This window comes from Sciurus vulgaris (assembly GCF_902686455.1).
Source record: "Sciurus vulgaris genome assembly, chromosome: 11".
Classification (NCBI taxonomy): domain Eukaryota; kingdom Metazoa; phylum Chordata; class Mammalia; order Rodentia; family Sciuridae; genus Sciurus; species Sciurus vulgaris.
The window spans coordinates 11,679,198-11,705,500 of NC_136472.1; the positions used below are offsets into that span (position 1 = coordinate 11,679,198).

General features: G+C 50.1%; 1 protein-coding gene across 4 annotated transcripts in view; it reads left to right on the forward strand.

Moving 5' to 3' along the window:
- Positions 1-26,303, forward strand: part of AHNAK (AHNAK nucleoprotein) — a 90,591-nt gene that overhangs the window by 11,739 nt on the left and 52,549 nt on the right. The window contains exons 5-6 of one of the 4 annotated variants that reach the window (XM_079102130.1): positions 660-9,324; positions 10,297-18,160. The exons of 2 other annotated variants lie outside the window; for them this stretch is intronic. In XM_079102130.1, coding sequence (XP_078958256.1) covers positions 660-9,324; positions 10,297-17,327 — 15,696 coding nt within the window. In that variant the 3' untranslated portion in view covers positions 17,328-18,160. Of the gene's footprint in view, positions 1-659; positions 18,161-26,303 lie in introns of those variants that run through there. One more of the 4 variants, XM_079102129.1, reaches the window with a different exon arrangement.

The following is a 26,303-nucleotide window of genomic DNA, read 5'->3' on the forward strand; positions in this document are numbered from 1 at the left end:
GAGACTGCCTGGGAGCCAGCTCGTGGAGTCTGGGCCGGGCCACCAGGAGGAAGGTCAGCCACTCTGCAGGCTCTTCCACAGACACCACATTTCTCCTCTGGAGGCCCCAGTCATTCTGTGCCTCAGAGGCTGGGCAGCACAGTGCCTGTAGGGATGCCTCTGCTTCTTCCGATGGCTTGTTCATCAAGCAAGTGACAGATCCTCAAAGTGAAAGAGTTAGCCCAAGCACATCGAGGCTCCTGGGCTCAAAAAGTGCATTCCAGCGCAGACCTGGGAGGCTCTTTGTGATTAAACAAACAACCAGTGAGTTGAGAGTTGAGAGCTGGGGGGTCCCCCATCCTGTCCCTGGGAAAGTCTGGTTTGAAACTCTCTTGGATTATCAATCCTGCCCCCTGACTGCAGGGTTCAGGGGTCTGCTAAGCCCCTCCATGGCTTTTGATACCAGAATTTACCCAGATCTTTTCTCTTTTCCTCCTGTGATGTGGCTGTCAGCCCTTCTTGAGTCCCTTGTGCTCTGCCCCAGGAGGCTCCCTGAACCTCGGTTATAGTCCCAGCTCCTTTGGGAAACCAGCGACCAGGTTGTCAGCAGGGCTGTAGCCGGGCATCTGCCAACCGAGGCAGGCTCTGTGGCAACCTCTGTGGGGCGTGTCTTTCTGCAGAGCGGGGATGATGAGGAGTACCAGCGCATCTACACCACGAAGATCAAGCCTCGGCTGAAGTCGGAGGATGGCGTCGAAGGGGACCTTGGGGAGACCCAGAGCCGCACCATCACAGTGACCAGAAGGGTCACGGCCTACACTGTGGATGTGACCGGCCGGGAAGGAGCCAAAGACATCGACATCAGCAGCCCTGAATTCATGATCAAGATTCCAAGGCATGAAGTGACTGAAATCTCCAATGTGGATGTGGAGACCCAGCCTGGAAAGACCGTGATTCGACTGCCCTCGGGCTCAGGGGTCTCTCCAACCACAGGCGCCGCCGTCGACATCCGGGCAGGGGCCATTTCTGCTTCAGGACCAGAGCTTCAGGGTGCTGGCCACTCAAAACTCCAGGTCACCGTGCCTGGTATAAAGGTGGGAAGTACCGGTGTCAGTGTCAGTGCCAAGGGCTCAGGCTTGGGTGGCAAAGGCGGTGTCCAAGTTCCAGGAGTGGATATTTCATCTTCTTTTGAGGGTGGGGCAGTAGAGGTGCAGGGCCCATCCCTCCAGAGCGGCGAAAATGGAAAAATTAAAATTCCTACCATGAAGATGCCAAAATTTGGTGTGTCTACAGGGCCCGATGGCCAGGCACCAGAGGTAGGGTTGAATGTTTCTGCGCCTGAATTCTCTGTGGGGCATAAAGGCAGCAAGCCTGGCTTGACCATTGGTGGGACTATCCAGGCCCCTCATCTGGAAGTCAGTGCCCCCTCTGCCAGTATTGAAGGGCTTGATGGGAAGCTGAAAGGTTCCCAGATCACTGGGCCATCACTTGAGGGTGACTTAGGCCTGAGAGGTTCCAAACCACTGGGGAGCATAGGAATAGACACCTCTGCTCCCAGAATTGAGGGAAGCTTCACTGGCCCCAGTGTGGAACTTCGAGCCCCTGATGTTGATATTCATGGGCCTGGGGGCAAAGTGAATGTGCCCAAGATGGAAGTCCCTAAATTCTCTGCATCAGGTTCAAAGGGAGAGGGAGCTGGCATTGAGGTGACACTGCCTGCAGGTGAAGTGACTCTCCCTGGGGCCTCTGGGGATGTGAGCCTACCTGAGATCGCTACTGGTGGGCTGGAAGGGAAGGTGAAGGGTGCTAAAGTCAAGACTCCTGAAATGATTATTCAGAAACCTAAAATCTCAATGCAGGATGTGGACCTGAGCCTTGGGTCCCCTAAACTAAAAGGAAACATTAAGGTTTCTGCTCCTGAGGTGAAAGGTGACGTTAAAGGTCCTCAAGTGGCAGTTAAAGGCTCCAAAGTGGATCTAGAGACACCAAACTTAGAGGGGACCTTGACAGGCCCCAAGCTTGGCAGTCCTTCTGGGAAAACAGGAACTTGTAGGATCTCTATGGCAGATGTGGACTTAAATGTGGCTGCACCTAAAGGGAAAGGGGGTGTAGATGTCATACTCCCAAAAGTAGAAGGGAAAGTTGGAGTCCCTGAAATTGATGTCAAAGGCCCCAAAGTGGATGCCAGTGCCCCAGATGTGGAAGTTCATGGAAACCTGAAAATGCCCAAGATGAAAATGCCCAAGTTCAGCACTCCAGGAGTCAAAGGGGAAGGCCCAGATGTAGAAATGACTCTACCCAAAGGAGATGTCAGTATTTCAGGGCCCAAGGTCAATGTGGAAGCTCCAGATGTCAAGATGGAGGGTCTCGGGGGCAAACTTAAAGGCTCTGATATTAAGGTGCCTGAAGTGAGTGTCAAGACACCAATGATCTCCATGCCTGACGTAGATTTGCATGTTAAAGGTACAAAGGTGAAGGGGGAGTATGATGTTACAGTTCCAAAGCTCGAAGGAGAACTGAAAGGCCCCAAAGTGAACATCGATGTCCCAGATGTAGAAGCTCATGGCCCAGACTGGCACCTGAAGATGCCCAAGATGAAAATGCCCAAGTTTAACGTGCCAGGGCTCAAAGCAGAGGGTGCAGAAGTGGACGTAAATTTGCCAAAGGCTGACGTAGACATTTCTGGGCCCAAAGTAGAGATTAGTGCTCCAGATGTGGGCATTGAGGGACCAGAAGGGAAGTTGAAAGGGCCTAAGTTTAAAATGCCTGAAATGAACATCAAAGCCCCGAAGATCTCCATGCCAGATGTGGACTTAGAACTGAAAGGTCCTAATGTGAAAGGAGAGTATAACGTCACGGTGCCGAAGGTTGAAGGTGAGATTAAAGTTCCTGATGTTGAACTTAAAAGTGCCAAAGTGGACATTGATATTCCAGATGTGGATGCTCGTGGCCCAGACTGGCACCTGAAGATGCCCAAAATGAAAATGCCCAAGTTCAGCATGCCAGGCTTCAAAGGAGAGGGCCCAGAGGTGGATGTGAACCTGCCCAAGACCAACATCGAAGTCTCAGGACCCAAGGTGGATGTTGAAGTTCCAGATGTGAATATTGAAGGACCTGAAGGTAGTCTGAAGGGTCCCAAGATTAAGATGCCAGAGATGAATATCAAGGCCCCCAAGATCTCTATGCCTGATGTGGATCTGCATATGAAAGGTCCCAAGGTAAAGGGAGAATATGATGTTACAGTGCCAAAGATAGAAGGGGACCTGAAAGGTCCGAAAATAGATGTCAGTGCCCCAGATGTTGATGTTCATGGTCCTGACTGGAACCTGAAAATGCCAAAGATTAAAATGCCCAAATTTAGCATGCCAAGCCTTAAAGGAGAGGGCCCAGAATTGGATGTGAACCTTCCCAAGGCAGATGTGGACATTTCTGCACCAAAGGTAGATATTAGTGCTCCAGATGTGAGCCTTGAAGGACCAGAAGGGAAGTTGAAAGGCCCCAAGTTTAAGATGCCTGAGATGCACTTCAAGGCTCCAAAGATGTCTTTGCCAGATGTTGACCTGGATCTCAAAGGATCAAAAATGAAAGGAAATCTAGATATATCTGCTCCCAAAATAGAGGGTGACATCAAAGGTCCCCAGCTAGATGTAAAAGCACCAGATGTGGAAGTTCAAGGTCCAGACTGGAGCCTGAAGATGCCCAAGATGAAAATGCCCAAGTTCAGCATGCCCAGTCTCAAAGGTGAAGGTCCAGAGGTGGACGCGAACCTGCCCAAGACTGACATTGATGTTTCAGGACCAAAAGTTGACATTGAAACTCCAGAAGTGAGCCTTGAGGGTCCAGAAGGGAAGTTAAAGGGCCCCAAGTTTAAGATGCCTGAGATGCACTTCAAGGCCCCCAAGATCTCCATGCCTGATGTGGACTTACACTTGAAGGGCCCCAAAGTCAAAGGGGATATGGATGTGACTGTGCCCAAGATAGAAGGTGAAATGAAAGTGCCAGATGTGGACATCAAAGGGCCCAAAGTGGACATCGATGCTCCAGATGTGGATGTTCATGGCCCAGACTGGCACCTGAAGATGCCCAAGATGAAAATGCCCAAGTTCAGCATGCCTGGCATTAAAGCAGAGAGCCCAGAGGTGGATGTGAAGCTGCCCAAGGCCGACATTGACATTGCTGGACCCAAAGTTGATATTGAAACCCCAGATGTGAGCCTTGAAGGTCCAGAAGGGAAGCTGAAAGGCCCCAAGTTTAAGATGCCTGAGATGCACTTCAAGGCTCCAAAGATCTCCATGCCTGATGTGGACTTGAATGTTAAGGGGCCGAAAGTAAAGGGAGATGTGGATGTTTCCTTGCCTGAGGTAGAAGGTGAAATAAAAGTGCCAAATGTTGATATTAAAGGTCCCAAAGTTGGCATTGATGCTCCAGATGTGGATGTCCATGGCCCAGACTGGCACCTGAAGATGCCCAAGGTGAAAATGCCCAAGTTCAGCATGCCTGGCTTCAAAGGAGAGGGCCCAGAGGTGGATGTGAACCTGCCTAAGGCTGACATCAATGTCTCAGGACCCAAGGTGGATGTTGAAGTTCCAGATGTGAATATTGAAGGTCCAGATGCAAAACTCAAAGGTCCCAAATTTAAACTGCCAGAAATGAACATAAAGCCTCAGAAGATATCCATGCCAGATGTTGGTTTGCATTTAAAAGGTCCTAAAGTGAAAGGAGATTATGATGTTGCAGCTCCCAAAATAGAAGGAGAGATCAAAGCTCCTTCTGTTGACATGAAAGGCCCCAAAATGGACATTAATGCACCAGATGTGGAAGTTCATGGCCCAGACTGGCACCTGAAGATGCCCAAGGTGAAAATGCCCAAGTTCAGCATGCCTGGCTTCAAAGGAGAGGGTCCCGAAGTGGATGTGAACCTGCCCAAGGCCGACATTGATGTGTCAGGGCCCAAGGTGGACATTGAAGCTCCAGATGTGAATATTGAAGCTCCAGAGGGGAAACTAAAGGGCCCCAAGTTCAAGATGCCAAGTATGAATATACAGACCCACAAAATTTCTATGCCTGATGTTGGACTTAATCTAAAAGCTCCCAAACTGAAAACTGATGTAGATGTTTCCCTTCCCAAAGTTGAGGGAGACTTGAAAGGTCCTGAAGTTGATGTGAAAGCCCCTAAGGTGGATGTGGATGTTGGTGATATTGATATTGAATGCCCAGAAGGAAAATTGAAAGGCCCCAAGTTTAAGATGCCAGACATGCACTTCAAGGCCCCCAAGATCTCCATGCCTGATGTGGACTTACACTTGAAAGGCCCCAAAGTCAAAGGGGATGTGGATGTGACTGTGCCCAAGATAGAAGGTGAAATGAAAGTGCCAGATGTGGACATCAAAGGGCCCAAAGTGGACATCGATGCTCCAGATGTGGATGTTCATGGCCCAGACTGGCACCTGAAGATGCCCAAGATGAAAATGCCCAAGTTCAGCATGCCTGGCATTAAAGCAGAGAGCCCAGAGGTGGATGTGAAGCTGCCCAAGGCTGACATTGATGTGTCTGGACCCAACTTGGATATTGATGCTCCTGATTTGGATATTGAAGGACCAGAAGGAAAATTGAAAGGCTCCAAATTTAAGATGCCTAAGTTGAATATCAAAGCTCCCAAGCTATCTATGCCAGATGTGGACTTAAATTTGAAGGGACCCAAACTGAAAGGAGAGATAGATGCTTCTGTGCCAGAACTGGAAGGTGATCTCAGAGGTCCACAAATTGATATTAAGGGTCCTAGTGTGGATGTGGAGGTACCTGATGTTGATTTGGAATGTCCCGATGCAAAGTTGAAAGGCCCCAAGTTTAAGATGCCTGAGATGCACTTCAAGGCCCCCAAGATCTCCATGCCTGATGTGGACTTACACTTGAAAGGACCCAAAGTCAAGGGTGATGTGGATGTTTCTGTTCCAAAATTAGAAGGAGATTTGAAAGGTCCTAGTGTGGATGTGGAAGTGCCTGATGTTGATTTGGAATGTCCCGATGCAAAGTTGAAAGGCCCCAAGTTTAAGATGCCAGACATGCCCTTCAAGGCCCCCAAGATCTCCATGCCTGATGTGGACTTACACTTGAAGGGCCCCAGAGTCAAAGGGGATATGGATGTGACTGTGCCCAAGATAGAAGGTGAAATGAAAGTGCCAGATGTGGACCTTAAAGGCCCTAAAGTTGACATCAGTGTCCCAGATGTGGAAGCTCATGGCCCAGACTGGCACCTAAAGATGCCCAAAATGAAAATGCCCAAGTTCAGCATGCCTGGCGTCAAAGCAGAAGGCCCAGAGGTGGATGTGAACCTGCCTAAGGCTGACATTGATGTGTCAGGACCCAAGATGGACATTGATGCTCCAGATGTGAGCCTTGAAGGTCCAGAAGGGAAGCTAAAGGGTCCCAAGTTCAAGATGCCAGACATGCACTTCAAGGCCCCCAAGATCTCCATGCCTGATGTAGACTTACACTTGAAAGGACCCAAAGTCAAGGGTGATGTGGATGTTTCTGTGCCAAAATTGGAAGGAGATTTGAAAGGTCCTAGTGTGGATGTGGAAGTGCCTGATGTTGATTTGGAATGTCCCGAAGCAAAGTTGAAAGGCCCCAAGTTTAAGATGCCAGACATGCACTTCAAGGCCCCCAAGATCTCCATGCCTGATGTGGACTTACACTTGAAAGGCCCCAAAGTCAAAGGGGATATGGATGTGACTGTGCCCAAGATAGAAGGTGAAATGAAAGTGCCAGATGTGGACCTTAAAGGCCCTAAAGTTGACATCAGTGTCCCAGATGTGGAAGCTCATGGCCCAGACTGGCACCTAAAGATGCCCAAAATGAAAATGCCCAAGTTCAGCATGCCTGGCGTCAAAGCAGAAGGCCCAGAGGTGGATGTGAACCTGCCTAAGGCTGACATTGATGTGTCAGGACCCAAGATGGACATTGATGCTCCAGATGTGAGCCTTGAAGGTCCAGAAGGGAAGCTGAAGGGTCCCAAGTTTAAGATGCCAGACATGCACTTTCATGCCCCTAAGATCTCCATGCCTGATGTGGACTTCAACTTAAAGGGACCTAAAGTCAAAGGAGACATTGATGTTTCTGTTCCAAAGCTTGAGGGGGAGTTAAAGGGTCCTGAACTGGATGTCAAGGGCCCCAAATTGGATGCTGATCTCCCAGAAGTCTCTGTGGAAGGCCCAGATGGTAAATGGAAAAGTCCTAAATTCAAGATGCCAGACATGCACTTTAAAACTCCTAAGATTTCTATGCCAGACATTGATCTACATTTAAAGAGTCCCAAGGTAAAGGGAGAGGTGGATATAGATGTTCCAAAAGTGGAAGGAGACCTCAAAGGGCCACATATGAATATCAGTGGACCAGAAGTTGACATTGAAGGACCAGAGGGGAAATTGAAGGGCCCTAAGTTCAAGATGCCTGATATGCACTTCAAAGCTCCCAGTATTTCTATGCCTGATGTTGATCTAAATCTGAAAGGACCCAAAATAAAGGGAGATGTGGATGTGTCTGTACCTGAAGTAGAAGGTAAAATTAAAGTACCAGATGTAAATGTCAAGGGCCCCAAAGTAGATGTTAATGCTCCTGATGTTCATGGCCCAGATTGGCACCTGAAGATGCCCAAGATGAAAATGCCCAAGTTCAGCATGCCTGGCTTCAAGGGAGAAGGTCCTGAAGTGGATGTAAACCTGCCCAAGGCCGACATTGATGTGTCAGGGCCCAAGGTGGACATTGAAGGTCCTGATGTTAACATTGAAGGACCAGAAGGAAAGTTGAAAGGTCCCAAGTTCAAGATGCCAGAGATGAACATCAAAGCCCCCAAGATTTCCATGCCTGACTTTGATTTGCATCTGAAGGGTCCCAAGATGAAGGGTGATGTGGACGTTTCTCTGCCCAAAGTGGAAGGTGACCTGAAGGGTCCTGAAGTTGACATCAAAGGCCCTAAAGTGGACATTGATGCTCCTGATGTGGATGTGCAAGGCCCAGACTGGCACCTGAAGATGCCCAAGGTGAAAATGCCCAAGTTCAGCATGCCTGGCTTCAAAGGAGAGGGTCCCGAGGTGGATGTGAACCTGCCCAAGGCCGACATTGATGTGTCAGGGCCCAAGGTGGACATCGAGGTTCCAGATGTGAACATTGAAGGTCCAGATGCCAAACTAAAGGGTCCCAAGTTCAAGATGCCAGAGATGAACATCAAAGCCCCCAAGATCTCCATGCCTGACATTGACCTTAACCTGAAAGGCCCCAAAGTGAAGGGTGATGTGGACGTGTCACTGCCTAAAGTAGAAGGTGAGATTAAAGTTCCTGAAGTGGATATTAAAGGCCCCAAAGTGGACGTTGATGTTCCAGATGTGGATGTTCATGGCCCAGATTGGCACCTGAAGATGCCCAAGATAAAAATGCCCAAGTTCAGCATGCCTGGCTTCAAAGGAGAAGGACCAGAGGTGGATGTGAACCTGCCCAAAGCTGACATTGATGTCTCAGGACCCAAGGTGGACATTGAAGGTCCTGATGTTAACATTGAAGGACCAGAAGGAAAGTTGAAAGGTCCCAAGTTCAAGATGCCAGAGATGAACATCAAAGCCCCTAAGATCTCCATGCCTGACTTTGATTTGCACATGAAAGGTCCAAAGGTGAAAGGAGATGTGGACGTTTCTCTGCCCAAAGTGGAAGGTGACCTGAAGGGTCCTGAAGTTGACATCAAAGGCCCCAAAGTGGACATTGATGCTCCTGATGTGGATGTGCAAGGCCCAGACTGGCACCTGAAGATGCCCAAGGTGAAAATGCCCAAGTTCAGCATGCCTGGCTTCAAAGGAGAGGGTCCCGAGGTGGATGTGAACCTGCCCAAGGCCGACATTGATGTGTCAGGGCCCAAGGTGGACATCGAGGTTCCAGATGTGAACATTGAAGGTCCAGATGCCAAACTGAAGGGTCCCAAGTTCAAGATGCCAGAGATGAACATCAAAGCCCCCAAGATCTCCATGCCTGACATTGACCTTAACCTGAAAGGCCCCAAAGTGAAGGGTGATGTGGACGTGTCACTGCCTAAAGTAGAAGGTGAGATTAAAGTTCCTGAAGTGGATATTAAAGGCCCCAAAGTGGACGTTGATGTTCCAGATGTGGATGTTCATGGCCCAGATTGGCACCTGAAGATGCCCAAGATAAAAATGCCCAAGTTCAGCATGCCTGGCTTCAAAGGAGAAGGACCAGAGGTGGATGTGAACCTGCCCAAGGCCGACATTGATGTCTCAGGACCCAAGGTGGACATCGAAGGTCCTGATGTTAACATTGAAGGACCAGAAGGAAAGTTGAAAGGTCCTAAGTTCAAGATGCCAGAGATGAACATCAAGTCTCCTAAGATCTCAATGCCAGATCTGGATCTTAATCTTAAAGGACCTAAAGTGAAGGGAGAGGTGGATGTTTCACTTCCAAATGCAGAGGGTGATTTGAAAGGTCCTACGCTTGATATAACGGGCCCAAAGTTAGATGTAGATGTTCCAGATATTGACATTCATGGCCCAGAAGGCAAATTAAAAGGTCCCAAACTGAAGATGCCTGACATGCATGTAAACATGCCCAAGATCTCCATGCCAGAAATTGACTTGAATTTGAAGGGGTCAAAGCTGAAGGGAGATGTTGATATCTCTGGACCAAAACTGGAGGGTGACATTAAAGCTCCCAAGTTGGATGTGAAAGGCCCAGAAGTAGATATTTCTGGTCCAAAGCTCAATATTGAAGGCAAATCAAAGAAGTCTCGTTTTAAACTTCCCAAATTTAATTTTTCAGGCTCCAAAGTTCAGACACCTGAGGTGGATGTCAAAGTTAAAAAGCCAGATATTGATGTAACTGGCCCAAAAGTTGATATTAATGCTCCTGACGTTGAGGTCCAAGGAAAAGTGAAAGGATCCAAGTTTAAAATGCCTTTCCTGAGTATTTCATCTCCCAAAGTTTCCATGCCTGATGTGGAGTTAAATTTGAAAAGCCCTAAAGTGAAAGGAGATTTAGACGTTGCTGGTCCCAATTTAGAAGGGGAATTTAAAGGTCCAAAAGTGGATATTCAGGCACCAGATGTCCATCTTAATGCACCTGAAGTGGATGTTCAGGGTCCAGATTGGAATGTGAAAATGCCCAAAATGAAAATGCCCAAGTTCAGTGTTCCGGGCTTAAAAGCAGAAGGCCTGGATGGGGCTGTGGATCTACCAAAAGGAGACATCAATGTAGAAGGTCCCACTATGTGTGTAGAGGGCCCAGAAGTCAATGTGGAAGGTCCAGAGGGAGGCTTCAAAGGTCCCAAGTTCAAGATGCCTGACATGAACATCAAAGCCCCCAAGATCTCCATGCCTGACTTTGACCTTAACCTGAAAGGCCCCAAAGTGAAGGGCGATGTGGACGTTTCTCTGCCCAAAGTAGAAGGTGGCCTCAAGGGTCCTGAAGTTGACATCAAAGGCCCCAAAGTGGACATTGATGCTCCAGATGTGGATGTGCAAGGCCCAGACTGGCACCTGAAGATGCCCAAGATGAAAATGCCCAAGTTCAGCATGCCTGGCTTCAAAGGAGAGGGTCCCGAGGTGGATGTGAACCTGCCCAAGGCCGACATTGATGTGTCAGGGCCCAAGGTGGACATCGAGGTTCCAGATGTGAACATTGAAGGTCCAGATGCCAAACTAAAGGGTCCCAAGTTCAAGATGCCAGAGATGAACATCAAAGCCCCCAAGATCTCCATGCCTGACTTTGACCTTAACCTGAAAGGCCCCAAAGTGAAGGGTGATGTGGACGTTTCTCTGCCAAAAGTGGAAGGAGATCTAAAGGGCCCAGAGGTAAACATCAAGGGCCCCAAAGTGGACATTGACACTCCTGATATTAATATAGAAGGCCCAGATGGTAAATTGAAGGGACCTAAATTTAAGATGCCAGATATGAATTTAAAGGCTCCCAAAATATCTATGCCTGACATTGATTTGAACATGAAGGGCCCCAAGATGAAGGGTGATGTGGATGTTTCTCTGCCCAAGATTGAAGGAGATCTAAAAGGCCCAGAAGTTGATATCAAAGGTCCAAAAATGGACATCAGTGCCCCTGATGTGGATGTGCAAGGCCCAGACTGGCACCTGAAGATGCCCAAGGTGAAAATGCCCAAGTTCAGCATGCCTGGCTTCAAAGGAGAGGGTCCCGAGGTGGATGTGAACCTGCCCAAGGCCGACATTGATGTGTCAGGGCCCAAGGTGGACATCGAGGTTCCAGATGTGAACATTGAAGGTCCAGATGCCAAACTAAAGGGTCCCAAGTTCAAGATGCCAGAGATGAACATCAAAGCCCCCAAGATCTCCATGCCTGACATTGACCTTAACCTGAAAGGCCCCAAAGTGAAGGGCGATGTGGACGTGTCACTGCCTAAAGTAGAAGGTGAGGTTAAAGTTCCTGAAGTGGATATTAAAGGCCCCAAAGTGGACGTTGATGTTCCAGATGTGGATGTTCATGGCCCAGATTGGCACCTGAAGATGCCCAAGATAAAAATGCCCAAGTTCAGCATGCCTGGCTTCAAAGGAGAAGGACCAGAGGTGGATGTGAACCTGCCCAAAGCTGACATTGATGTCTCAGGACCCAAGGTGGACATCGAAGGTCCCGATGTTAACATTGAAGGACCAGAAGGAAAGTTGAAAGGTCCCAAGTTCAAGATGCCAGAGATGAACATCAAAGCCCCCAAGATCTCCATGCCTGACTTTGATTTGCACATGAAAGGTCCAAAGGTGAAAGGAGATGTGGACGTTTCTCTGCCCAAAGTGGAAGGTGACCTGAAGGGTCCTGAAGTTGACATCAAAGGCCCTAAAGTGGACATTGATGCTCCTGATGTGGATGTGCAAGGCCCAGACTGGCACCTGAAGATGCCCAAGGTGAAAATGCCCAAGTTTAGCATGCCTGGCTTCAAAGGAGAGGGCCCCGAGGTGGATATTAATTTGCCTAAAGCCGACATTGATATCTCAGGACCCAAGGTGGAGTTAGACACTCCTGACATTGACATTCATGGTCCAGAAGGGAAACTGAAGGGCCCAAAGTTTAAAATGCCTGACCTGCATCTCAAGGCACCCAAGGTCTCCATGCCTGAAGTTGACCTGAATCTAAAGGGTCCAAAGGTGAAGGGTGATGTGGACATTTCTCTGCCAAAGATGGAAGGAGACCTCAAAGGCCCTGAAGTTGATATCAAAGGCCCTAAAATAGACATCGGTGCCCCAGATGTGGATGTTCATGGCCCAGACTGGCACCTGAAGATGCCCAAGGTGAAAATGCCCAAGTTCAGCATGCCTGGCTTCAAAGGAGAGGGTCCCGAAGTGGATGTGAACCTGCCCAAGGCCGACATTGATGTGTCAGGACCCAAGGTGGACATTGAAGGTCCTGATGTTAACATTGAAGGTCCAGACGCAAAGCTCAAAGGTCCCAAGTTCAAGATGCCAGAGATGAACATCAAAGCCCCCAAGATCTCCATGCCTGACTTTGACCTTAAACTGAAAGGCCCCAAAGTGAAGGGCGATGTGGACGTTTCTCTGCCCAAAGTAGAAGGTGGCCTCAAGGGTCCTGAAGTTGACATCAAAGGCCCCAAAGTGGACATTGATGCTCCTGATGTGGATGTGCAAGGCCCAGACTGGCACCTGAAGATGCCCAAGGTGAAAATGCCCAAGTTCAGCATGCCTGGCTTCAAAGGAGAGGGTCCCGAGGTTGATGTGAACCTGCCCAAGGCCGACATTGATGTGTCAGGGCCCAAGGTGGACATCGAGGTTCCAGATGTGAACATTGAAGGTCCAGATGCCAAACTGAAGGGTCCCAAGTTCAAGATGCCAGAGATGAACATCAAAGCCCCCAAGATCTCCATGCCTGACATTGACCTTAACCTGAAAGGCCCCAAAGTGAAGGGTGATGTGGACGTTTCTCTGCCCAAAGTTGAAGGTGATCTCAAGGGCCCTGAATTTGATATCAAGGGGCCCAGTGTGGACATCAACACTTCTGATGTCAACATTGAAGGTCCAGAAGGAAAATTAAAAGGTCCCAAGTTTAAGATGCCAGAGATGCATATCAAAGCCCCCAAGATCTCCATGCCTGACTTTGACTTAAATCTCAAAGGGCCAAAGGTAAAGGGAGATGTGGACCTTTCACTGCCTAAGGTGGAAGGTGATCTGAAAGGGCCGGAGGTGGATATTGAAGGCCCTGAAGGGAAAATCAAAGGCCCCAAATTTAAGATGCCTGATGTCCATTTCAAAACCCCACAAATCTCCATGAGTGACATTGATTTGAACTTGAAAGGACCTAAGCTAAAAGGAGATTTGGATATTTCCATTCCTGCTCCTGAAGGAGATTTGAAGGGTCCCAAAGTGGATGTCAAAGGCCCTAAGCTGGACATAGATACTCCTGACGTTGACATTCATGGTCCAGAAGGGAAACTGAAGGGCCCAAAGTTTAAAATGCCTGACCTGCATCTGAAAGCACCCAAGGTCTCCATGCCTGAAGTTGACCTGAATCTGAAGGGTCCAAAGGTGAAGGGTGATGTGGACATTTCTCTGCCAAAGGTGGAAGGAGACCTCAAAGGCCCTGAAGTTGACATCAAAGGCCCTAAAGTGGACATCGGTGCCCCAGATGTGGATGTGCAAGGCCCAGACTGGCACCTGAAGATGCCCAAGATGAAAATGCCCAAGTTCAGCATGCCTGGCTTCAAAGGAGAGGGTCCTGAGGTGGATGTGAACCTGCCCAAGGCCGACATTGATGTGTCAGGGCCCAAGGTGGACATCGAGGTTCCAGATGTGAACATTGAAGGTCCAGATGCCAAACTGAAGGGTCCCAAGTTCAAGATGCCAGAGATGAACATCAAAGCCCCCAAGATCTCCATGCCTGACATTGACCTTAACCTGAAAGGCCCCAAAGTGAAGGGCGATGTGGACGTTTCTCTGCCCAAAGTAGAAGGTGGCCTCAAGGGTCCTGAAGTTGACATCAAAGGCCCCAAAGTGGACCTTGATATTCCAGATGTGGATGTGCAAGGCCCAGACTGGCACCTGAAGATGCCCAAGGTGAAAATGCCCAAGTTCAGCATGCCTGGCTTCAAGGGAGAGGGTCCCGAAGTGGATGTGAACCTGCCCAAGGCCGACATTGATGTATCCGGGCCCAAGGTGGACATCGAGGTTCCAGATGTGAACATTGAAGGTCCAGATGCCAAACTAAAGGGTCCCAAGTTCAAGATGCCTGAGATAAATATCAAGGCTCCTAAGATCTCTATGCCTGATGTTGACCTGGATTTGAAAGGACCCAAAGTAAAAGGAGATTTTGATGTGTCTGTCCCTAAGATTGAAGGTACTTTTAAAGGCCCAGAAGTAGACCTAAAAGGCCCTGATGCGAAACTCAGTGGCCCTAACTTGAAGATGCCATCACTGGATATATCTGCACCTAAAGTGACTGTTCCTGATGTTGATTTGCATCTTAAGACACCTAAAATTGGAATTTCTGGTCCCAAGCTAGAAGGTGGTGATATGGACCTGAAGGGACCCAAAGTTGACTTGGAAGCTCCAAGCCTAGACGTACACATGGAGAGCTCAGATATTAACTTTGAGGGGCCAGATGTTAAGGTTCCCAAGTTTAAGAAACCCAAGTTTGGATTTGGGGCAAAAAGTCCTAAAGCTGACATCAAGTCACCTTCACTAGATGTGACTGTCCCTGAGGCAGAACTGAATGTTGAAGCTCCTGAAATTAGTGTTGGTGGCAAAGGCAAGAAAAGTAAATTTAAAATGCCTAAAATTCACATGAGCGGTCCTAAAGTTAAGGCCAAAAAGCAGGGATTTGATTTGAATGTTCCTGGGGCCGAGATTGATGCCAGTCTCAAGGCCCCTGATGTAGATGTCAATGTTGTGGGGCCAGATGCTGGACTCAAAGTCGATGTAAAATCTCCCAAAACCAAGAAAACTATGTTTGGAAAAATGTACTTCCCAGATGTAGAGTTTGACATCAAATCACCTAAATTTAAAACAGAGGCCTCGCTCCCAAGCCCCAAGATGGAGGGTGAAGTCCAGGCACCTGACTTAAATATTTCTTCATCTGGAATTAATGTGGAAGGTACCAAGTTCAAGGTGCCAGGTGTGGATGTGTCAGGGCCAAAAATAGAGGGCGACTTGAAAGGCCCCAGGGTACAGGCAAACTTAGGCACACCTGACATCAACATCGAAGGCCCAGATGCTAAAATCAAAGCACCGTCTTTTGGCATTTCTGCCCCTCAAGTCTCCATGCCTGACGTGAATGTTAACTTGAAAGGACCAAAGATAAAGGGTGATGTCCCTAGTGTGGGACTGGAAGGACCAGACGTAGATCTGCATGGTCCAGAAGCAAAAATCAAGTTCCCCAAGTTCTCGATGCCCAAGATCGGCGTTTCTGGTGTGAAAATGGAGGGTGGGGGAGCTGAGCTCAACACCCAGCTCCCCTCCCTTGAAGGAGGCTTGAGCACACCAGATGTTAAACTCGAAGGGCCTGATGTTTCTCTGAAGGGGCCAGGAATAGACTTGCCTTCGCTGAACCTCTCTATGCCAAAAGTCTCTGGGCCTGATCTTGGCCTGAACTTGAAAGGACCAAGTCTGAAGGGAGACCTGGATGCATCGACCCCCAGCATGAAGGTGCACGCCCCAGGGCTGGACCTCAGAGGTGTCAGCGGAAAGTTGCAGGTGGGAGGGGATGGTATGAAAGTGCTGGGGATTGACGCCACAACAGCCCTTAATGTTGGGGCACCAGATGTGACACTGAAGGGACCATGCCTACAGGGAGACCTGGGTGTCTCTGGTGACATCAAGGGCCCTAAAATATCCGTAGGAGCTCCTGATCTAAGCTTGGAGGCTCCTGAAGGTGGTATTAAACTTCCCCAGATGAAGCTGCCCCAGTTCGGCATCTCCACTCCGGGGTCTGACTTGGACATGAACATCGAGGGGCCACAGGTTGCTGGAGAACTAAAGGGGCCAGGCATGGATGTGAACCTGAAAGGGCCTCAGATCTCAGTACCAGGCATGGACTTCAACTTGGAAGGACCAAAAGTGAAGGGGAGTCTCGGGGCCACTGGTGAGAGGAAAGGCCCCACAGTCGGAGGAAGTCTGGAAGGCGGTCTCCAAATGCCTGGGATTAAGTCCTCTGGATGCGATGTGGACCTGCCAGGTGTGAATGTGAAGCTCCCAACCGGGCAGGTTTCAGGTCCTGAAATCAAAGGTGATCTGAAAGGTTCAGGAGTGGGTTTGCATGGCGCTGTTCCTGACGTCAGTATAAAAGGACCTTCTTTTAACATGGCATCTCCTGAGTCAGATTTTGGTGTCAGCTTAAAGGGCCCCAAAATCAAAGGAGGTCTGGATGTTTCAGGTGGCGTCAGTGCCCCAGATATCAGCTTGGGCGAAGGGCATATGAGTGTCAAAGGTTCTGGGGTTGAGTGGAAAGGACCCCAAGCCTCCTCTGCTCTCAACCTGGATACATCTAAACTTGCTGGGGGCCTTCATTTCTCAGGACCAAAGGTAGAAGGAGGAGTGAAAGGAGGTCAGATTGGACTCCAGGGTCCTGGGCTGAGTGTGTCTGGGCCTCAAGGCCACTTGGAAAGTGGATCTGGAAAAGTAACATTCCCCAAGATGAAGATCCCCAAGTTTACCTTCTCTGGCCGTGAGCTGGTTGGCAGAGAAGTGGGGGTGGATATCAACTTCCCTAAAGCAGAATCCAGTGTGCAGGCGTGTGCTGGAGAAGCCGACTGGGAAGAGTCTGAAGTAAAACTTAAGAAGTCCAAAATCAAAATGCCCAAGTTTAATTTTTCCAAACCTAAAGGGAAAGGTGGCGTCACTGGCTCACCGGAAGCATCCATCTCTGGGTCCAAAGGTGACCTGAAAAGTTCCAAGGCCAGCCTGGGCTCTCTGGAAGGAGAGGCAGAGCCCGACACGTCTTCACCCAAAGGCAAATTCTCCCTATTTAAGAGTAAGAAGCCACGGCACCGCTCCAATTCTTTCAGTGACGAAAGGGAGTTCTCCGCACCTTCCACCCCCACGGGGACTTTGGAGTTTGAAGGTGGAGAAATGTCCCTGGAAGGTGGGAAAGTTAAAGGGAAACACGGGAAGCTGAAATTCGGTACCTTTGGTGGAATAGGGTCAAAGAGCAAAGGTCATTATGAGGTGACCGGGAGCGATGATGAGGCGGGCAAGTTACAGGGGAGTGGAGTGTCCCTGGCATCTAAGAAGTCCCGACTGTCCTCTTCTTCTAGCAATGACAGTGGGACTAAGGTTGGCATCCAGCTTCCCGAGGTAGAGCTGGCGGTTTCCACCAAGAAAGAGTAAAGGGCCTTTGTATGTGTGTACATATCTATATATAAATCCATCAGCCTTGGGTGTGTTTGTATATAAACTGCCAAGAGAGACACCCCAACAGCCTCAGCAATAATGCAAAGATCTTGCCTCTCCCAGTGGCAGGTGCTGAAAAACCAACCGCCTATCGGCTCGGGGAACTCTACAGAAAAAGAGTTCCAAGTTCATCCAGCCCGTGTGCAAAGTCAACAGTTATTTGCCTGTAAGAGTTCATTTTTTTTTTTTTTTTTTTTGCATTGACCGCTGAGAGCTCCTGTTTACTAAAGCAAGCTTTTGTGTTTATTATCCTCGTTTTTACTGAACATTGTTAGTGTTGGGGTCATGGAAACCCACTTTTACATTGTAATGACTTTGGGGCTTTTGATAGTGGGGGAGGGTGGGGTAAAGGTGGGGTGGGGTGGGGCGCAGATCTGCATTGCTTTGAAGATGGGAGCTGTTCAAACAGCAGTTCCGACTCGGCCCAGAGGAGGTGGCTGCCAGTGTGGGTGTTTTCAGGGTCTCTAGCATAGCTTTCTCCCCCAGGGGTGGCGGTCCCAGTGGGTTTGGTGCTCCAAGGTGAGGTGAGAAGGAATTAGACACTGTCTGCAAATTGTCCAGCCCACTGGCTCAACAGGAGGGACTTCCATTCTGTGTTTTGTAAGAGAAATGTTTTATTCGTGACTGCCATGTTCCTGATAATAGTTCTGGTTTCTTTTTAACCAATGTTATCATGATTAAGACAATTTCTGGCACTTTAATGGCAAATTAATTGAGAATGTAAGAAAAGTGATGCTGTATGAGGCAAATAAAGCTGTTATTAACCCTGATGGTCTTGTACCTCTGCATTCTGTGCCGAGGGGATGGAGCCGGGGAGGCGGCACACCCAGTCCCGACTCTGCAGACTGGAATCGCCTGGTGCCATGCTGGTTTTATCAGTGACTTTGAGGCGTGGTGTCCCCATAGCTTTTGGTGCTCACTGTTTGTCTGACTGCACCAGGGGTGGGAGTGAGGCCCGGAGTCTAGACACCAGCTTCATCTGTCTCGTGTACACCTTCTGCAAGTAGCCGGAAGATCATCTTCTACAGTTGCGGAAATAATTTTGTGCATGAAGCGAAGTATCCTGGTGTGGGCTGTTCCGCTTGTGGTATCATGTCAGTGCTCAGAAGTTTTGGATTTTGGGTCATCGTAGATTGAGACACTCAACTGTATCCTGGGTGTTCAGTGCCCCACAGAAAGGGTGCCATGGTTAAGTGTGCAGCACTCATGTCATGGTCACACGCGTGTTTGTGGAGAGTGGGGTGTGGTGTCCTAGTGTGGCGGCCGAGGCCCCTCTTCCAGAGCAACCCCAGGGCACACGCTGCCTTCCGGCCCCCTCGGGTCTGAGCTTCCTCCAAGGGTGCGCCTTTCATTCATTCACAACTTGAAGCCCGACTCCTGCCTCCCTTAACTCCACAGGGTGTGGGGAGAAGGGGACGGAGCGTGCCTGCTACCTGAGATGTGCAGCCCTCATGCCTGGAGGGTGGTGCCAGCGGGTGACGGAGCTGCACTTGTGCACACAGCTGAAGAGGGTGCCCGCGAGGATGCTGGAGACCTCCTGGGCCCGAGTGCCCGGGCCCTCGTAATATACAGACATATTTTAGCTTGAGGAGGGGATGATGTAGGCCAGCGGCGGTCCCGTGTCCATCCACTTAGTGTGTGAGTGTGTGCGTGCGTGTGTGTGTGAGGGTGTGTGCACGTGCATGTGTGTGAGTGTTCAAGAGTGCGAGTGTGCGTGTGTGTGCGTGTTTGTGTGAGTGTTTGCATGTGTGTGCATGTGTGTGTGGTGCTGGGAATCAAACCCAAGGCCTTACACTTGCTGGGCTCTGCTGCTGTGCTAGAAGAGAATGCAGTTTGAGTTCCTGGTGGCTAGATGCTGTCCTAGGCCCACTGATCTCAGAATCTTCTTCCACCCACGTCCACAGATCAAGTGAGGAGAGGGATGTGAAAAACTGACATGCTGTGAACTCTGGACGTAAAGGTGGAAATAATTCATCTACCAGGGGTGGTTCCTTCGCTGCCCGGGCAGACCTTAGCAGCTGGGACAGTCAGGGGTGGTGAATGGGATGAGGGACCAATGGCGACTGGCCATCCAGGCTCAAGAAACTTTGCAGCCTGCCTTTTCACGCCAGGCCCAGGCTGGAGGCGGTGGCCAGAGAACAGGGGGCCTCCCTCCTGCATGACCGCTGCCATCCTTGGGCGGCATGGAGGAAGGGACGGGGTGGGAGTGGCACCCCGGGGCACCTTCAGCTGGCTCCTTCGTCCACACTTGTGTTAGCCCCTGCGCCTGGCCCCACAGGTCTTCATCTTGTCCCCCTGATGGGGACGATCTAAGTCATTCCTCAGAGTCCTGCAGGGCCTCAGGCTTGCCATCTCTTACCCTCGAGGCCCCAGTTCCTGCATTCAAGGGCATTTGAGCAGCGTAGCTGATGGGGATGGGCTGGACTGGGCAGTGGCCAGGACTGTGGCCTAAGGACTGCCTTGCTTTAGGCAGCGTGGCTGTGTGGACAGCGGTGTGGTAGAGGGTCTGCTGGAAAACTGAGTTACATGGAAGTGCATCGGGTTCTCACCCACGGAAGTGAATGGTTTTCATAAACTCAAAATCCTCTCCCCGTCTGTCAGGGTCCCTGCAGCAAGCTCAGCTCAGTTCCGCTTGACATTAGTGCGACCAAAGAAACTTTAATAAAGGGACTGTTTGCTTTATTTTGTATTTTTTGGTGCTGGGGATTGAACCCAGGGATGCTTGACCACTGAGCCACATCCTCAGCCTTTTTTATATTTTATTTAGAGACAGGGTCTTGCTAAGTTGCTGAGGCTGGCTTTGAACTCCAGATCCTCCTGCCTCGTCCTCCCAAGCTGCTGGGAAGGGGACTGTTTTATGAAGTAGTGGAGAGGGGCAAAGGAGCCAGCAAGGGCTGGTGGGACCCCCAGGGGAGTGGGGAACTGGGGCTAACCCTGGGCCTGAAGGGGCCTGGGCAAGAGATGGAGTTCCTGGGGTCCAGCGTGGGTGGGAGATGGGGGTGGGGGGTGGGGCGTCAGCAGGGGCTCACTCCCTGCCTGTGAGGCAGTTGGAAATACCCTGACTTCTCTCCTCCGCCTGGTGCCTCCACTGGAGGGCCTGGGAGCCAGATGTTGCAGAAGGTCAGCCTCCTGGGGCTCCGAGCTGGGGAGAAGGACCGTGAGGTGGAGGGACAGAGAGAGCAGCTAGGACAATATCCTAATCCTCTTACTTTTCTGTTTGGTAAGCTTGAATTTTTATATATTGAGGTTTCTCAAAATAACCAGTTACATGGGATGGATTTAAGGTATGATCATAAAGTAAAGTAACAATTAAAACAAAACCAAACCAAAACCCATCCCCATGGTTGTTCTGTTCTCAGTAGTCACCATGGGAAGGGCCACACTCACTTCTGTGACAATTCTACTGTCCTCAGAGTCACTTGTACGTTTTAAGACAATTTTCCTTGGGCAAACCTACATTTTCCTGTCTTGCTTTTGCAAAGGGCCTGGGAGAGACTCCGGGGTCCCTAGGACAGGACCCTGTAAAGAGCACTGGCCTGGGAGCCACTGAGGTTCTCTCTGAGCTTGGTCCACATCGGAGCCTCGGTTTCCTTGTGTTCAACACCGGTGAGGCGTTTTCCAGGGTCCTCGCTGGTCCTAATGGTCTAGGATGCCTTCAGCAGCAAGGCCTGCTTGCTGGGTGGATGGGCCATTTTGGCTCAAAAGCACGGAGGGATAATAATGTCGCACAACTACGGTGCCTGTGTGCTTGGGAAGTCGTCAGCAGTGTTTTGAGCACAGGCGGCCCTGACGCAATCCTGCTGTGTCTCCAGCTTCCCACGGTGAGGAGGGCGGCCCTCACTGCGACTTGCGTGGCCAGTACACGTCACCATTCAGAGTTCCACCTGAGCTCTCTGCCATTGCACATTAGCTGTGACGTTAGGAAACACAATCTGGGAGAGGCAACTAGGCCTGTGACTGAAGTTTCTCTCTGTCTCCAGTGCGGAGGGTTGAATCCCTGGGATGGGGGTGCTCTACCACTGAGCTATAGCCCCAGTCCTTTTTATTTATTTAAAAAAAATTTTTGTAGTTGTAGGTGAACAGAATGCCTTTATTTTATTTATTTTTATGTGGTGCTAAGGATAATCCAGTGCCTCACACATGATAGGCAAGCGCTCTGCCACCGAGCTACAGGGTCTCACTAAATTGCTGAGGCTGGCCTCCAGTTTTTGATCCTCCTGCCTCAACCTCCTAGAGTCGCTGGGATTCCAGGTGTGCTTCACCATGCCTGGTGTCTCTATTTCTTCAATACAGAACAGTTTCTCAGCTTTTTGTTGCCATTTCATGACATCGATAATCTTGGAAGAGTATGGGACCAGTTGTCCCTCAGTGCGGGTTCATCTGTTGATGTTTTGATTCAGTTACATGTTTTGAAGCAGGAAAACCACAGACGTGAGGTTGGGCACATCCCCTCAGAAGCGCCATGATGGGTTTACTGATTTCCATTAGTAGGAGATTGCCAAATTTCCTCATTGTGAACTTGCTATGTTTTCGTGTTGGAATTAATAAGTAAACTTGAGTTTTGAAGCCAGAAGTCCAAGTTTGGGCAAATTTATTTTGCAAGCATGCTTTAAAGGGTTGGTGGCATGCTTAGCCTTGGCGTGCTCTCTGGTTGGGGATTTTGAAAACGGGGTTCTGGCTTTGCGCTTTGCAGCACAGAACAGCTCTCTGTCTTTCCTCACGAGGACAAAGAATTCTGAGCATGAATGCTTGCCAGGACCAGGAATGCCATGTGCTGTTTACCAGCCTCTGAATTGCCCTGTGGCGTCAGGCAGCCTCAAGGGCTCCCTAAGGCTGAATGCTCCCTGCAGATCCACTGCCCTGGGCCACAGCAAATGTGTGGGGAATGTTCTGCTGAGGAGAGAGGTTTCATTTCCCTTTAAATGCCTCGGTTATATTCCACCACAAGCTGGAGGCCTGGCCATAACGGAAAAACTTCCCAGAAGTGTGGCCAAGGTTGGGAAAGAGGTACAAATGAAAAGACCTTCTCTTTGGAAAGACAGCTCGTTCTAGTTCACAAAGGGCTTCATATCTGAGAGCGGACACTGAGTTCTCAGCCCTGCCCAGGAAAGTGGGCTGTATGGTTGAGTCCGTTTTAGGCACCAGAAGGGTGAGGCTCAGAGGTGAACTGACAGCTCACAATGTAGGGAACTGGGGAGAAGTCACCCGAGGCACATAAGTTCAAGTTCTCTGATGGAAAAAAGTGTGTTCTTTTTTTTTTTTTTTCCCATCCCCAAGAGGTTTTCCTGAGGAAGTTGGAAGTTGTCTCTCGAAATTTACAGTTTTGGATCTTTTCCAATCCCCAACAGTAGTTATTAAATAGATATGGACAGTTGTTAGGTGCAAAGCTCCTTTCTTCAAAGAGCCGACAGTCTAGGAGGGGACTAATGATAGCGATCAGTTCTGTTGCTTCCTAGCTGGGTGACCTTGGGCCAGTTATCAGACTTCTCTGTGCCTCCATTTCCTAATCTGTAAAATAGGGATGTTATGGTGTCTCTTTCACAGCATTATTGTAAGGGCGAGGTGAATTAACATACACAATGTGCTCAGCACCTAGTGAATACTGCGTGAGCTATTCCTACACAGTATATGCTGTGTTATGCGTTGTGTATGTTACACACTTTATCTCTTTTGATTTTCACAACAACCTCATGAGATGAGTATTACTTTTCTCATTTAATAGAAATTGAGGCTCAGAGAGGTTAAGTAGTATGCATGGGGTCACACAGCTAGTAAATGACGGTTGCAATTCACACTGGGGTCTGCTGAGACTGAGAAACTGCTCTTAACAGCATTCTGCTGGCTCTGATATCAGGAAGACAGTTACTTACAGCGTGTAACTGTTTCAGGGTTGGAGAGAAGCTGGAGAGGGTCATTCAGAAAGGTGACCAGGGAGTGAAGTGTGTGAGGCTCAGTAGGGTGGGGCTGGGAGGAGCAGGAGAGGAAGGGTGGCTGGGTTGGGGGGGAACACACTCAGAAAGAAAGTTGAGAACCAGGCTGTGCAACTGGTTTCAGGCCCCGCCTTGACAGGCAGACTGGTACATAACACCGTGTGCCCATTTTGGGGGGATGATGGGCTCAGGTCTCAAGCTGAGTGAGACCCCAGCCCAAGCTCAGCTTCCTGGGCCGCTGCCAGTCCTTCCCGCAGCCCTCCTGCCCAGTGCCAGGCGGGGTCCTTCCCCTCTTGGGCCTTCACTTTTTCAAAGGAGAAACTACAATCAAAGCTTGTGCATTGTAATTAGCTCCGCCCCCGCCAAACCCCTGTGAGTGACTCCGCAGGCCAGACCTGCGTCCACCTGGCGCCCTAGGAGACTGAGCGCCCACTCTGGGAGAGGACCTGGAAATGCGAGGGGCTCCAAGGAGCAATTCTGGGCAGAACAGAGTTGTCCCCAATTGTGACAGTTTCCCCTCGCACCTCTGCACCTGCGGGCCCTGCTTGGCACCAGGGCGCAGGCCGATTTCAACTCGCTTTGAGAACTTGCCAACAACCTGCGGTGTGAGCAAAAGGACCTGGGCGCTTCCTGGGTGGGACGGCGCAGCTCCACCCGCCCGCGCGCCACGCCCGCGGGGCAGGAACCGGAGCCTCCGCGAGCTCCGGCCTCTTGCTCTTCACTGGGGAGACTGGGGCGCGGGGAAAGGGGGCGAAGAGCAACCCGAGGGGAACACACGAGAAGGGCCCGCGATGGGGCGGATGCGCGTGGCGGGGTCGGCAGAGCGGGCGCAGAGCAAGCCCGAGGTCGAGGGGAGTGGGGATGAAGGACAGGAATGTAAAAGGGCGTGGAGGGGGAAGGAGAGAAGAGGAAAAGGGGTCGGGCTGGGGGCTGGGCGCCCACGGGGGGAAGAGAAGGAAAAGGGGGCAGGGGCGAGCCCCAAATAAACCGAGTCGCCGCGAAGGCGCTTGCAACATCCTGCAGGTTCTCGCGCCAGAAAACTGATGACACCCCCAGGCCCCCGAGCCGCGTTCTGCAGCCCGGGGGCCTCAGGGCGCCCGCCTCACGGAGCATCTGCCGCCACGTCCTGTTGGGCCGAGCTGCCAGTCCCCGGGCTCGTCCCGTTCCGTCATCCGTTGCGGGGCAGATTTTGATCTATCCACCGCCCCGCAGCTGCGAGCCATGTGCCTGGCCATGTGCCTGGCCGCGGGCCGGGCAGGACTGGGGCAGAGCGGACTGCGGAGGCGGGAGAGGAGACTCTGGGGGGCCGCTGGATGCTGCTTCGGGCCAGGTTTTAACTTCACAAGGAATGGGTGAAGTTCCTAACCTAAAATGGATCATCAGTGCCAGCTTTGCCTTTTATACAGTTTGGCGTATGATAACAGTTTTGAACTGTCCACAGTTAAAAAAAAGGACTTTGGTCCCTGAGGGATAAGTCCCTCCTGGTGGCTGCTTTGGGTCCATCAACAGGCCAACTCGGTATTCTGGGAGGAGCTGCACAAACAGCACCTGCATGGGTTTGCCTTGCTTTCTTGCTCTGGAGCCCGCACAGCTCCTGGACGCTGAGCTGCAAACACGCTGGGCTGCAGCAGGAGCACTTGGCCCCCAACAGGGGGCACCTTACCTTAAGGTCCCTAATCCCTGCCAGCTGAAGGGGAGGCTTCCCCGCTTCAACCTGCCAGATTTTAGTTATTTTTTTTATTGGTGCATTATAATTATGCATAATGGTGGGACTTGTTATTACACATTCGTACATGAACACAAGTTTTTTTAACAGTATAATTTGGCCAATGCTGTTCCCCACCATTTCCCCTTTCCCTCCCCTCCTCTGAAGGGTATCTTTTGACAGCTTGGGCCTTTCCATGCAGTGCAATGTGGCCTGGGTGTGTTTTACTTGGGTGTGTGGTCTCTTCAAGGGCACATAGCCGCCAGGCAGCCAGGGCTCTGTCCTCTGTCTCAGTGGCAGGCATGGGGAGGGTTGGAATGTCAGAAGGCAGTGGGGACAAATGACAGGGCATTTTCTATTTGTAAAGTTGTGAGTTTGGCCAGCAACTTGAATTTTGAGTGGCCCCTTAAGGCAGATAGGGAAGTCAGGTGAGAGAGGAGAGGCCGCCAGTTTGGGTTGTCTAAATTCCTAGAAAATAAATTCTAGGAATTTAGCTGTGGGAGGAATGAGTGCCAGGTGCTTGAAGTTTGGGGCACATTTGCTGGGAGACCTGGGAGGAAGTAGGTGGATTTTTGCTTTTCTGTCTACTTGAACATCATGTTTTCCCCAAAGTTACTGTCTCTTGAATCATATCTAAGAGACAAATTAATGCTCTGAGCCAAGTTTTTTTAAAATTATTTTTTAAACTGAGCTGCAGATTGCATGTGGAAGAAAAACACACCCTCTAAATACTGTTTTTGGTTACTGTTCTTTGTTTGAAGTAATTAATATCCCTAAAAATGGGAAATTATACATTAGTGTTTTTCCAAAGAAAAGAACTGGCTCGGATTAATCAGATTCTTGCCACCGGATGGTGAGTCCAGATCTTGCAGCAACCCAGGTCGGAAGCCGGCACTGCATTTTCTGTATTCGCTTATTTTATACAGTTTTCCAGAGGGGAAATGGTTGGATCCTGTGTGTCTCTGGAATGCACTTTCCATGTTCTTGTTACATAATCGTGGAGAACTCTTGATAGACTTTGCTGATGGCAGAAGTGAGCACCCGAAAAAAACCCGGGAGTTGGGCGTGTCCCCCACTCTGCACCCTGACATGGCGGGACTGTGGATTACTTTGTGTCTATGGGCACTTGTTAACTCACACTAAATAAGGAGATCAAAGTCGGATGGGAGTGCCTGAAGCTGGGTACGGTGGCCTGTCATCCCAGTGCCTCTGGAGACTGAGGCAGGAAGTTGGTCCCCAAGTTTGAGGACAGCTTCAGCAGTTTAGTGAACCCCTAGA